This window comes from Pelodiscus sinensis, chromosome 3, assembly GCF_049634645.1.
Source record: "Pelodiscus sinensis isolate JC-2024 chromosome 3, ASM4963464v1, whole genome shotgun sequence".
In the NCBI taxonomy this organism is placed as follows: Eukaryota; Metazoa; Chordata; order Testudines; family Trionychidae; genus Pelodiscus; species Pelodiscus sinensis.
The window spans coordinates 39061915-39076830 of NC_134713.1; the positions used below are offsets into that span (position 1 = coordinate 39061915).

Consider the following 14916-nt stretch of genomic DNA (forward strand, 5'->3'; position numbering starts at 1 on the left):
AGGACAATTCCCCCAGGAAAGCACTGAGCAGATTAGGTGCATGAGTTTAATGCACAGATGAACAACCCTTTAAGCAAATCTCATCTTAAAATGCCTCCCCTTAACTTTCCTATTTTGTTGCTGATGCAGTTGATCCTTCTATTGTAGATGAAAAGAAGCAGAAAAATTGCTGAAAATTCATGAAGCATGGTTCCTTATCTTTAACTAGTTTGAATCAAGAATTATGTCCAGACCAGTGTTCCCTCTAAGATGTACAGCATCACAGCTTCACAGTTGATTAATCAACCCCCACTCAGTCAGTCAGCTGATTAATCACCTGTGAAGTGGTACTGCCCCACAGTTTAGAGGAAACACTGGTCCAGACCCTTTTGAGAGAGATGAAAAAGGACAGGCTTGTCACGTGGAAGTTCCTGCCAATATTGCCACATTGTTCATAGATTTAAATAGGGGTCACCTAAAAGGACAGGATAGATTAGTGCTGAGATGAAGGATTCACCAGTATCATAGCTGCCACTGGCAGAGAGAGTGTCAAACACTCCAGGGATCATGCACTGTTAGAGCTCTCAGCATGGAGGCTGCCCGAACACCAACAGATTCATATGTGAAAACTCCAGAACCTGGTACAGTACGTTATATCCTGAAAGGATCCTTCATCTTCTCAGGAGGCTTCAAAATAAATAAAGGCCTATCCCTTTATTTAAATAAAGGGACAGGACCTTGATTCAATATTACTAATGCTATTAACAATATTAAAAATTGTAGAATAGAAAAGCTTGAGCTAGAACAAGAGATCCTGCACCTGGAACTACCTTCAGAAATAAAGAAACAAAAGATGTTGGAGGCCACACGGGCTCCTATAAACTTGGCTCCAGAAGCTCTGATGTCTTGAAAGGTCAGAAACTATCTCATACTTACGTGGTAAAAATTATTTTAAAGAACTTTTCAAGCTTTTCTCTTGGCCTCCCTTTAGCCATTTAAAAAAGGATTACTAAACAGAATGTATTTCTTGTTCAAGCTTACAGTACCACTAATGGTATGCAATTCTCCAGTGCCACATAACCTTGGGAACTTTTTGGAAACCAGTGCACATTAGGACCACAGGCCAATCTTTGCCTACAGACAACCCCCTAGCCTGAAGCAAAACCTTTCCAGCAGCCACACAACACAACTTAGATACACTAACCCAGGAACCTATCCCTGCAACAAATCCAGCTGCCAACTCTGTCCACATATCTATAAAAGCAATACCATCACAGGACCTAACCACATAAGCCACAACATGAGGGGCTCATACAACTGCACATCCTTGAATGTCATATATGCCATCAAGTGCCAGCAATGCCCCTCAGCCATGTATATTGGCCAAACCAGACAGTCTCTAGAACAAGGGATAAATAGACACAAATCAGACATCAGAAACGGTAACACACATAAACCTGTAGGGGAACATTTTAACCTGCCTGGTCAGTCATGAATTTAAAAGTAGCCATTCTTCTAAAAAAGAATTTCACTAACCAATTACAGAGAGAGAGTCTGCAGGACTGGAATTCACCTAGGGTGTGTCTAGACTGCAGGGTTTTTTCGAAAAATGTAGCCTTTTTTCGAAAAAACTTCACCTGCGTCTAGACTACAGCCGCATTCTTCCGAAATTAAATCGAAAGAACACGGCTTTTCCTTCGATAGCAGTACTCCTCATTTCACAAGGAAGAATGCCTTTTTTTGAAAGTGCTCTTTCAAAAAAAGGCGTTCTTGAAGGCATCAGGGCTTTTTCGAAAAAGAGAATCGAGACTGCCTGGGTGCTCTCTTTCGAAAAAGCGGGTTGCTTTTTTGAAAGTACTGCTTGCAGTCTAGACGCTCTCTTTCGAAAGAGGCTTGCAGTCTAGACGTAGCCCTAGAGTGCATCTACCTAGCAGCGTTATTTTGGAATAACTGCCATTATTCTGAAATAAAAATGAAAATGTCTATACAGCAGTTCCATTATTTCAAAATAAGTTTGAAATAATGGATGGCTTATTCCAACTTCTCTATACCTCATTCCATTAGGAATAACACCTATTCTGAAACAGCTATTTCATAAGAGCAGTAGTGTGGATGCTCCACTGGTGCTATTTCAAAATAGCTCCTCCCCAGGGCCATTCAAACTAATAACTCTCCAGTATCTCCTAGGGCTCTAAATCGAGGTAGCACGTCCACATTAGGGAAGCCTTCCCTAGACTAATTTTGAGGCTTCCCTGAAGTGTAGATGTACTATTTCAAAATAAGCTATTTCAGAGTATTTCTTCTGGAATAGTTTTATTTCGAAATAAGTGGGCGGTGTAGACATACCTCTACAGATTTGACACCATTACCCTGGGCTTGAACAAGGACATCAGCTGGTTGGTGCATTACAAAACCAATATCTCCTGCCCTTAACATCTGCGGTTCAACATCCTGCCCATTTAATTAGCCTCATTAACATGGGTCCTACAATTGACAAACACTTCTTCCGCTCTTATATATATCTCTTGGTTTCTGTTATTTCCATTTCAGTTAATTTGATGAAGTGAGTTTTAGCCACAAAAGGTCATGATTCTACATATTGTGATTAGTTTCTACCAAAAATATATGCCACAGGACCCCCTTACTGTTTTCCTGTATTTTTTTAGTTTACAATAAGGACAAGAAACAGTTATTGGTATCATTGGTAATTTCTTTAAAGAGAGCATTCTCTATAACTGCTTCTTGTCCTTACAATAAACTAAAACAGGAATAAATCAAGCATTATACCACTTTTTTATAATCCATTATGAAATGCAAAGTTTGAGCTGCAGTTTATCATAAAAAGTGTTCAATTGGGAATATACATGTTATATATTAATACCAGATTACTGTATATAGTTTTGCCCTGAGTATACTACTATCCCGGATTTGCAAACTTAGGTATCCAAAGTTAAGCAACTAATTCCACATTGTAGAACCTAAATAAAAGTGATCTAATTTTCAAAGGTAATGTAGATCTTACAACTTCCATTCACTTTTACATCACACAAGTATGGAAGCTATTCTGAACCAACATTTCTTGTGGGGCACTGCTTAACACTAGATTGGGGGCAGTGCCGGAAGCTTATAAGAGCTATAGTCACCCTAAAATTTGCCTTAGACCCCTCCCCAACCAGTTACATTGCTGCTGCCCCTCTTCAGCTATCCAGCTCTGAAGGTAGAACAGAGGTAGCAGCAGCTGCTGTCTATTAGCCAGCTCCAGCAACAGTGAAAAATTCAACCCAGGCAGGGGGCTAGGGTACCTAAGAAGAGCCATGGCCTCTGTCCCTGTCTTTTGGGACATGCTACCAAGGGCAGGCTGAGAACCCATGGGCCCCCTCCCAGGTAGTTCTAATCACATGGGAGCATCCTGGATCTGGCTTTCTGCCTCTGACCAGGTCAGGAGTTGGGCCATGAAGAGGGCAGGAACACGTGGGGAGGAGGGAGAAGGAAAACAGCCCTCCAATTTTCTGTTTGGCCCATCTCAGCCCCTCTACCAGGAAGTGGCTGGTGCCAGCACTGCCATAGCTATTAGTCCACTGGGTCTAGTACTGACAGGTTCCATTGTTATACAAACTTGCTTTTAAAGTACATATAAATACATAGATGTTTTGGTGTATATCAAAGGATCCTACATTATGAATGTAAATGAGTTAATTTAATTTGGTTCATACCTTGATAGACAGCTTTGAAGCCAGGTGAGCCAATGCTATCATCAGATTGCAGATGTAGCCACATCTGGTTGCTCATGCTCACAATAAGGTCAGGAACACTAGAGCCAGTAAGCCTGCAGATATGATCAACCACAATGTCATTTCTAAATGCATGGGTGACATAGATGAACAGGGAATATATTTTTATATTAAAATGATATTTTAAACGATTATATTACATTATTCTACTGTTCTAAAATGTCCACATTTGGCAGTAGTCAATTCACCCTAGTGAAATAACTGATATTTCACATAGCAATGTGTGATAACTCTTAGGAAATATAGACTTTTTAATGGCCACTGCTTTCATGAAACATGTAGTAAGTAAAACAATGAAATTTTATGGCATGATGTGCAGTTTTTATATATATGTACATTCTTGAACACTTCAATATAACAATAAAAATGACAAGTTTCCTCTAAGGAAATAAAATTCTTATCAAAATGGGCAAGGCTGAATTCCAAGAAATTTTCATTACAGGCTTAAAACCAAGGATCTCAGAATCAGAACAGGAAAAACTGTATTACTGAAACTGAACTACAGTTATGAACAGCTTTTCCTTAGTAAATATTAGAACACTCAGAGTTTCACCAATTTTTTATATATATTTTTGAAATGACAGAATAATATTTTCAATGGGAGACCTTACCAAAAATTAATTGTTTCAAAACCATAATAGACCAAACTGACTTCAGTGGAGATGCTCCTGAATATACCAGGGCTGGATTAGGCCCAACATACATCTCAGAATAGAGATTTAAAGATCAATGCTCAAGCATAATGTATTTATTCATGGGTGTCTGAATGGCATAAAACGTATACATTTTATTAATTAAAATTTGGTGTGATTCATTCTATTTTCCCTTCTGAATTATTTGCTTTTCAACAAATACAACAAGCAATACAGTTCTGTTGGTGTGACAGCAAATTTGGTCCACAGTTGAGATTTATTTAATCTATAAATTAAATTCATATTAAACAGAAACAGAAGTGGACAGGCAGTTTAAACTATTCAGAGACAATCCATAGCTCATGTAAATTCTTGAAAACTATTCATTGAACAATAATAATGATAAAATTTGTAAAAAAAAAACCAAAAAAAATAAACAAAAAAAAACCCCATATCAGGTATAGTTTGTGAAAAAGAATAGTTTAATGCAACCAATTAAATCATGTTGACTAGTTTGTATGACTTCGTTTTGACTCCACTTACATATTAATTACTAGAACATCCGAAGTTATATGTAAAATAGAGCAACCTAAGCAATTTTACATGGAAAACATGCATAAACCCAAATAAAAAGCTAAATAAGATAACTGAAATTAGGCAAAACCTCAAATGCTCATCAAAGGATACTGCAGTACATTAGTTCCATAGCTTTAAAAAAATGTTTTGTGATCATTTTTTAAATGACTTCTAATTTCATGCATATCATTATCTGCGAATGCATGCTTCTAGGCAGAAATTTAGATCCTTGATTTTGCATGCAAATCTGTTAGAGTGCCACCTAAAAAAGCATTACGTGTGTTTTGTACCTACAAAATTAGAGGCTGGGTTGAGGGCTTTGTAATATTTGAACATAAGAACATAGGAATGGCCACCAAAGATCCATCCAGCCCAGTACCCTGTCTGCTGACAGTGGCCAATGCCAGGTGTCCCAGAGGGAGTGAACTGAACCGGTACTGATCTAGCGATCTCTCTCCTGCCATCCATCTCCACCCTCTGACAAACAGAGGCTAGGTACACCAGTTCTTACCCATACTGGCTAATAGCCATTAATGGACCTAACTTCCATGAATTTATCTAGTTCTCTTTTAAACCCTGTGATAGTCCTAGCCTTCACAACCTCCTCAGGCAAGGAGTTCCACAGACTGACTATGTGCCGGGTGAAGAAGAACTTCCTTTTATTTGTTTTAAACCTGCTGCCTATTAGTTTAATTTGGTGGCCTCTAGTTCTTATATTACGAGCACAAATAAATAACTTTTCCTTATTCACTTTCTCCACACCACTCATGATATTATAGACCTCTATCATATCCCCCCTTACTCTCCTCTTTTCCAAGCTGAAAACTCCTAGTCTCTTGAATCTCTCCTCGTATGGGACCCATTCCAAACCCTAATCATTTTAGTTGTCCTTCTCTAAATCTTTTCTAATGCCAGTATATCTTTTTTGAGGCGCGGAGACCACATCTGTACACAGTATGCAAGATGTGGGCGTACCATGAATTTATATAAGGGCAATAAGATATTCACCATCTTATTCTCTATCCCTTTTTAAATTATTCTTAACATCCTGTTTGCTTTTTTGACTGCCACTGCACACAGTGTGGACGTCTTCAGAGAACTATCCACAATGACTCCAAGATCTCTTTCCTGATTAGTTGCAGCTAAATTAGTTCTCATCATATTATTTGTATAGTTGGGGTTATTTTTTCCAATGTGCATTATTTTATATTTATCCACATTCAATTTCATTTGCCATTTTGTTGCCCAAACACTAAGTTTTATGAGATCTTTTTGAAGTTCTTCACAATCTGCTGTGGTCTTAACTACCTTGAGCAGTTTTGTTTCATCTGCAAACTTTGCCACCTAACTATTTACTCCTTTCTCCAGATCATTTATGAATAAGTTGAATAGGATTGATCCTAGGACTGACTCTTGGGGAACACCACTAGTTATCCCTCTCCATTCTGAAAATTTACCATTTATTCCTACCCTTTGTTTCCTGTCTTTTAGCCAATTCTCAGTCAATGAAAGGATCTTCCCTCTTATCCCATGACATCTTAATTTATACAAGAGCCTTTGGTGAGGCATCTTGTCAAAGACTTCCTGGAAATCTAAGTACACTATATCTATGTGATGGGCTGAGCCGTCTCTGATCCCACGCGAGAGCGCACACGCAGCTGGCAGGGCGAGGCCGGCGCAGCCTCCTCCGCCGCTGCTGCACATGCGCCCTCCTCCGGGCACCACGCTCAAACCTGGTGCTGGCTCAGCTGGAAGGGGAAAGTGCTGATGCCGGCTCAGGACTGGAAGGGGACGGTGGAGCCGGTGCGGGGGAGGAAGAGTACTCCCGGACCGGCACGCCGGAGGGAGAGAAGGCGGCAGAGGGCTCAGAGCCGGGTGAAGATGCCGGAACTGGCATGAGGGCAACCAAGGCCACCGGAACCTCCACAGACTCCGGGAAGGACTCTGAAGCCACGACCCAGGGAGGTAGGCATGCGGGGGACCTGGCGGTGGGGCAAGCGAGCCACCAGACCGGGCCGGGACCTTACAACACTGATGACCACGGGGAACCATCACATGAGGAAGGACACTGGACAGAGACTCAGGTAGCGGCCGCGCCATCCCGGGGGCAAAGACCCCGAAGACAAAGTGTATAGGCCACGTAGGAAGCAGGCCTGGGACGAGGTGGTGAGTGAGATAAACTGCGACTCGCCATTTGGGTAAGGACTCGCAGGCTTTACCCTAAGGATCCTGGGACTGGAGCTTGGGAGTGAGGGAGGGCCCAAGTTCCGCTACTTCAACCCAATGACTCCCATATTGCGACACTGTGAATAAACTAGGAGCAGGGGCTCCGTGAATCCAACGTGAGCATCCCTGCCCCCACAATTCCTGGGAGTGAGAGGGGGTTGAGCCGTGACAATCTACTGGATCCCCCTTGTCCACATGTTTGTTGACCCCTTCAAAGAACTCTAATAAATTAGGAAGACATGATTTCCCTTTACAGAAACCATGTTGACTTTTCCCCAACAAATTATGTTCTTCTATGTGTCTGACAATTCTATTCTTTACTATTGTTTCGACTAATTTACCTGGCACAGACATTAGACTTACCGGTCTGTAATTGCTGGGATATCCTCTATAGCCCCTTTTAAGTATTGGCATTACATTAGCTATCTTCCAGTCACTGGGTACAGAAGCTGATTTAAAGGATAGGTTACAAACCATAGTTAATAGTTCTGTAATTTCACATTTGAGTTCTTTCAGAGCTCTTGGGTGAATGCCAGCTGGTCCCAGTGACTTGTTACTGTTAAGTTTATCAATTAATTCCAAAACCTCCTCTAATGACACTTCAATCTGTGACAAGTCCTCAGATTTGTCACCTACAAACAATGGTTCAGGTTTGGGATTCTCCCTAACATCTTCAGCCACAAAGACTGAAGCAAAGAATTCATTTAGTTTCTCCACAATGACTTTATCGTCTTTAAGTGCTCCTTTTGTATCTTGATCATCCAGGGGCCCCACTGGTTGTTTAGCAAGCTTCCTGTTTCTGATGTAGTTAAAAAACATTTTATGATTACCTTTTGAGTTTTTGGCTAGCTGTTCTTTAAACTCCTTTTTGGATTTTCTTATTACATTTTTAGCCTTAATTTGGTAGTGTTTATGCTCCTTTCTATTTACCTCACTAGGATTTGACTTCCACTTTTTAAAAGATGCCTTTTTATCTCTCACTTCTTCTTTTACATGGTTGTTAAACCATGGTGGCTCTTTTTTAGTTCTTCTACTATGTTTTTTAATTTGGGGTATACATTTAAGTTGGGCTTCTATTACGGTGTGTTTGAAAAGTATCCATGAAGCTTGCACTTTTGGCTCTGTCTGTGGTGCTTGGCGTCTTCAAGCATTAGGTTTCATACTTCCACACCTTTTCTATTACTTGTACCATCAACCCTAACTTTACCTTTCTTCTTGTGCTTCATCATCACAGTTCTCTTGCTAGTATTCCTCAGATTATTTGATCTTTTATGGGTTTGCGGAGAGTAAATTGCTGAAATGGTTTAGGGCTTTGATGCTTCATATTACTTTCCTAACTGATCTGCCAGATCTCAAATATGACGACTTTTATGAAATATTAGATGTCTATCTACATGGCTTTGCCATTTCACTTTCAAAATAAGTATGTGAATTTAGTTATGTTTTATGTATTTCTATAACTTGTATTTACTTGTGCAGATGTGAAAAATTAAAATATTTAAAAATATTTTTCTTACCTGATCATTTATTTTCTGCTAGTATCCATGCCTATCAAGGGTACTTTCAGTACACAGTCTTTTTTATTAGAAGGCAGAATCAGAGCAATCTTGCTTATGGCAGGAGGTTAAGCCCCCATATCTAGGATGGTTTAGAATATTCCCCAAAATACTAATATATATATATATGACATATGGAATCACTGCAGCTCTGTAAGTAAAGACCTTGCCAAGATAGCGACTTTGGATGTGAAGGATACATATTTTTGAAGAAGTTAAACATTTTCTAGAAATAAACATCAATTTTCTGTGCTTCTGAAGGTGATTCTTTTTTTTCTAGTACAGAATAAGTGGATACCTTTAAAAATGTTGTCTTTTTTATTCAAAGACATCTATCATACTGAGTTCATCTTTAGAATAAGCAAGTGCAATTTCCATTAAGGCAGTGAACTTGCACGACCACTTTAAAGGATTCACATGGGTATTATCTGGCTTTATGCAGAAAAGAGCTCTTTATGGAAAAAGGCTTCTTCCTCATAGAAAGAGGAATGTCGGGAAAACCCTCTGTTCTTTCAATTTTTTTGAAAGAATGCAATTGCTGTGTGGATGTAAGTGAAGTTTTTTTCAGAAAAACATGTTTTTCCAAAAAAAATCTGTAGTGTACATATAGCCTTGTAGTTAGAAACCTTTGCCTAATTTTGAGCCTGTACATGTTGATGGGCAGTTTATATTAATTTCTTATTGTGTTCACGCTGGCACATTTATTTCTTGATATACAGAACTCTATCTAATTTTTTCTGTACGGCTTTGAGGGAAAAGAGAGAAATACCTTGTAAGCACTGGTTCATCTTGCTCTCCTTTTTCATGTTGTCTGACAACATTATAGTCTGAACTACAATGCAGCAATTTGATAAGGAATTCTGAATTTAGATGTTGGCTAGATGGATGGTCCTGATTTCCAGTCAAGTGATACACATGACACTGTTTTGGAATACCTATTGTCCTTGTTCAACAAGAGATGAGATGTAAGCCCGTTAGAGTAGATCTACACTGTAAGGGAAGTGCAGGCTTAGGCTCACATTCAGGCTTGAGCCCAAATTCTTCTTCCATTTACGTAAAAATCTCAAATTCAAACTTTGGGTTCTAGGACCCTTTGACCATTGAGGGTACAAACCTAAATCAAGCTGAGATCTAGGGTTTGAACCCTATTTCTTTTCAGTGCAGATGCAGACATAATCTAAAGGCATTTCCAGTAGGTGTCACTACTGTTCAAAAATCTGACAGTTCATTAGAATCTGTTTTCCTAGTATTAAAAATTAGAAGACTGGGAGCACTGTGAACTAGGATGCCAAAATACAATATAAGGAATCTTTGAAGTGTCATTCAAAAAAAGCCTTTCTATCTATGTGAATTTTCTGTAAGGCTTACCACCACAGTAACTGAATAGATGCATGTAAGAGATTCATAAATCCAGTAACTGAATTTGAGTGAATCAAGAGATTCATAGATTCTTTATTTGTACATGAAACCTTGTTTGTTCACATCTCTTGTTTTAATTAATACCTTGAATTGTCAGTTCTAATGATCCATTCACTGGTTCATTTTTGGTGTAAATAATGTCTGATCTAGTAGAGGCTCACCAAGTATTTCCTTTAGTTAGGATGCTTTTTTTCAGCTAACATGAAAGACACTTTCTCATGGCTATTATGCTGATAGTTGATGCAAGACCAGTAAAGTGCATGTTTTTATTTGTTTGTTGTTTTCTTTTGGTAAACATTAGAACAACACTAGACAAGTGGAATTTTTGGAATAAACAATTAAAAATATCAAGTTATGATTGCTCAGTCTCTCTTAGGGATTGGGTTCCTGTCTTCAATAGATGCAGGAAAGATACTTTCATAGTCTGTGTAAATATAACTACAGAGAATTGTTTAAGTTCTGTGAGATAGTCTTTCTGGACAATTTCCACTATTCAGAAGACTGAAGAGGAATCTTCTCTAGGAATGAAAGACTGGCATTTACTGCCTTTGGAAAATTAATGCTCAGATTTTGTACATGAGCCTATATACGGAAAAAAAAAACACTTTTATTCCCAAAGTCCAACTAGATAAGTTTAATCATACTTTGAAGAAACCTGACTGTGTTTCTAGAAACTTTGCAGTCAGAAAGTAGATGAAAATCTTTGCGGGGTTTTACTTGTACTCTTGTCAGACTATCTACTTTTTTATTTTGATGACATAGATGAATTTATAGATTTATTTGTTTCTCTGCCATTTCAACTATTGCCCACAGCATTTTGACATTGCCATTAACTGCCTAACTTATAAGCTGGTTTTCCATATGTAGAGTAATTTGTTGTTGGTGCAGTTGTTTTTACTTCCTATTGTCTAGACCCAGAGGCCTATTGCTAACACTACAGTTGAATGCTGAGTATAAATCTTACCTTCAGAAAGGTTGCTTTTTAATTCCCATCAAAATAGAGATAGGGAGGAAAATGGCAGAATATGGCCTAAAGAGGTACTGAAGGCACAAAGATTTTTTTTTACATCAAGCATTTTGAGAAACTGTCCAATTGCAGAGAAGTTCTGATACGTCCAAGCAGAAAAAATGTCTTTAACCTTCTCATAGCAAAAAAGTCTTGAGAAAGAGCTGATTCAGAAAAAATATAAGTGAAATCAACAGAATGTTATGTACTAAGAGAGTGCAAATATGGGATGACTGGTTAGATCCTACTAGTATTGAGGGAATTAGTGGATTTATCGAAAGTTCAGCCCTAATCAGAGAATGATTGGTCTCTTCCTAAAAACATATTTTTCTAGAGTCAAAGAACCCACAGTAGACTGGCAAATGGGTCAAATGTATATATTTTAAAAAGGGAAATATTAAATCAGTTATTTTGGAAAAACATTTAATTTGAAGGTGTATGTGTCTAGGCTTGCCTGAGGCCCTAAACAATACTCTGATTGGAAAAGAATTTGGAAAGCTTTCATAGAAAAAATACTTGCAATCATCAATCAAGAACATAGATGGATCTTCACTAACACAAGATGAAATATTTCTTGGCAGGCAGCAAAAGGAATTATTATATACACTGAAGGCAAAGCAGACTCAAAATTGTGTGTACTACAAAGTCGGAAATCCACTTTATACACTTTTCATCCAGAACGATCCCATGCAAGTACTAAGTAACCAGAAATCATAACATGAAATATTACACAAGAGTGTGTCTACACAGCAAAGTTATTTTGGAATAATGGCCATTCTTCTGAAATAACTACAGGCAGTCCCCGGGTTATGTACAAGATAGGGACTGTAGGTTTGTTCTTAAGTTGAATCTGTATGTAACTCGGAACTGGCGTCAGCCGCTGCTGAAACTGATCAGTTTCAACAGCGGCTGAATCTGGACGCCAGTTCTGACTTACATACGGATTCAACTTAAGAACCCCAGGCGTCCCCAAGTCAGCTGCTGCTGAAACTGATCAGCGGCTGATTCCAGGAAGCCCGGGGCAGAGCAACTCTGCCTTGGGCTTCCTGTAGTCAGCCCCTGGTCAGTTTCAGCAGCGGCTGATTTGGGGACACCTGGGGCAGAGCAGCTGGGGTGCTGCTGGGTTGCTCCAGTAGCGCCGCTCCTCGGCGCTACTGGAGCAACCTAGCAGCACCCCCAGCTGCTCTGCCCCAGGCGTCCTGATTCAGCCACTGCTGAAACTGACCAGCAGCAGCTGAATCAGGACGCCTGGGGCAGAGCAGCTGGGGTGCTGCCGGGTTGGTACAATAGCACTGAGGAGCGGCGCTGCGGGACCAACCCGGCAGCGCCCCAGCTGCTCTACCCCAGGTGTAGGCAAGAAAAGCCTGGTCTGCTGGGAAGGGAGGGGGGCACTAACTGCACCCCCCCCAGCAGACCAGGGAGACGCGAGTGGTGGGACCGCCCGCGTCCTCCACGGCTTTGCTCCAAGGCTTTGGTCCCTGTCTCCCTGCAGACCAGAGAGACGGGGAGCAAAGCCTTGGAGCACGCCCACAGCGGGACAGCCCAGGCGCCCCCGGGCTGTCCCGCTGCGGGCGTGCTCCAAGGCTTTGCTCCCGGTCTCCCTGCAGACCAGAGAGACGGGGAGCAGCTTTTCTCACCCCGGAGGATAGGGGCGGCGGGACTGCAGCACATCTGGGCGTCCCGTCGCTCCAGTCCTCCGGGGTGAGAAAAGCCCCGTTCGTAACTGCGGATCCGACATAAGTCGGATCCGCGTAACTCGGGGACTGCCTGTATGCGACAATCTACACAGCAATTCCATTATTTTGAAATAATTTCAAAATAACGGGTGGCTTATTTTGACTTCTATAAACCTCATTCTATGAAGAATAACACCTATTCCAAAATAGCTATTTCAAAATAAGGCGTGTATAGACGCTCCACTTTTGCTATTTCAAAATAGCCCCTCACCAGGGCCATTCTAAGTTATTCCTCCTGGGGCTCTAAATCGAGATAGCACAGCTACATTAGGGAAGCCTTCCTCAGACTAATTTTGAGGCTTCCCTACAGTGTAGATATGCTATTTCTAAATACGTTATTTTGGAATAACTATTCTGGAATAGCTTATTTCGAAATAATTGTACAGTGTAGATGTATCCCAAGAGATCTGATTCTTTCCCTTGTGTTCTCATTACTGCTAATGTCATTTAACAATGAGGAGAAAGTTAATTCTAGGGGATAAGGAGTGTAAGAGAGGAATAAATGCCACAGAATAAATATTTCAAGGTTTGTTTTGGTTTTAAAGTTACTCTTTTGGTTTGATTTCATCATTACCACTATCTCAGCATCAGAAAAATACACAGGAGTTCAACAAACTAAAAAATATTCCTTAGCGGACAACAAGAGCATTCTCCTTAGAAGAGAATGAATTTCTGTAATAGGTACTATGATTTATGGACCTGATTGCACCTGTATAATGTTTTATATGTTTGCAAAGTGAGTGTAAAAAGAGTGTAAAATGCTACCTAAGTAAAAGCAGGTGAAAGCCCCCCACCCCGACAGATAATTGCTATGTCAATTTAAATTACATTACAAATCATGATTATGTCCTTTTTCAGAACAAGATTTGAAAGATTAATTTATGTAGTCAGCAGGCCACCACTGACACCTATTTTGCTGCAAATCACAGAGATATCAGGGTAAAAGTTATGTAATTGACTTTCTGCTGTCTTGTACCTGATGCCTGCAGGGACCAATAGCAGAAAAGAGAATGTGTGAACCCTGATATCCCTAGTAGACAGAGACTCTGTGAAGTAGTGGAAGCATACATACAGGAAAGGACTTAATATCTGAAGTAGTAGGTGGATAAATGTGTTCCCTTGTTTCCAAAGAACTAGTAATGTTACTTAGCTGGGCAGTTGGGGGCAGGCTACACAAAAGGGAAAATAGACAAAAGAAATAAGTAACATCAAACTCTCAGTGAATATTGTGTCAATTTTTTCAGGTTGCAAGTGAAAAAAAGCGAAGCATTACAATTTTGATCAAGAAATTTGAAAATGTTAATCAAAAACTCCTACAAAAACCTGTGAATATTTTTTAGCTTATGTAAGCATATGATTTTCTGATTTTTAACCTCTTGTTCCCTTCTCCACTTCTCTTCTATTGTGACATATCCTCTTTTTAAATTAGAATGCATGCTATCTGCAGCAAGGACTATGTATACTATTTATCCATTGCCTATTTGACCATTGCTTAGCATATTATGGATCCAATCCTGACAGGACTCCACTGATAAAAAGTAAATGTAGTAATGTCACACCACTAAAAACCCTTTCCACCACATCAAACAACCCCTAAAAAACAGCTAACCAACCCACAAAAATGCCCTTCTCACTTTATCTTTTTAAACACAACAGAAATAACATTGTTATGACAAATACAAACTAAGATGTGTTTCCCAACTATGCATATAAAAATAAAATCTTGGCTGTTGTACTATTAGGGAGGTTGAGATTGTTTTTTAAACCTCCATTAGTTTTCTAAACTGTGCATGAAAAGAAGAAAAAAAATCAGGGATTAAATAAAAATATCTTTGTGATGGAACACAGGAAATAATCCTTATAACAATATTATGAATTCAAGCGCAGAAAACAGATTTTTTAAAAAACTTTTTTATGGAAAACTAGTACATGAAGATGTTGTTTCTTTTTCAAATAGATGACTTGAAGTTCTGAGTTTCAGCCCACTAACTCCTG

General features: G+C 39.6%; 1 protein-coding gene across 2 annotated transcripts in view; it reads right to left on the reverse strand.

Annotated features, from left to right (window-relative positions):
• CSMD1 (CUB and Sushi multiple domains 1) overlaps window positions 1-14916 on the reverse strand; it is a 1865804-nt gene that overhangs the window by 478832 nt on the left and 1372056 nt on the right. For both annotated transcript variants that reach the window (XM_075923597.1, XM_006137767.4), the window contains exon 12: window positions 3693-3805. In XM_075923597.1, the coding sequence (XP_075779712.1) occupies window positions 3693-3805 (113 nt within the window). The remainder of the gene's footprint in view (window positions 1-3692; window positions 3806-14916) is intronic.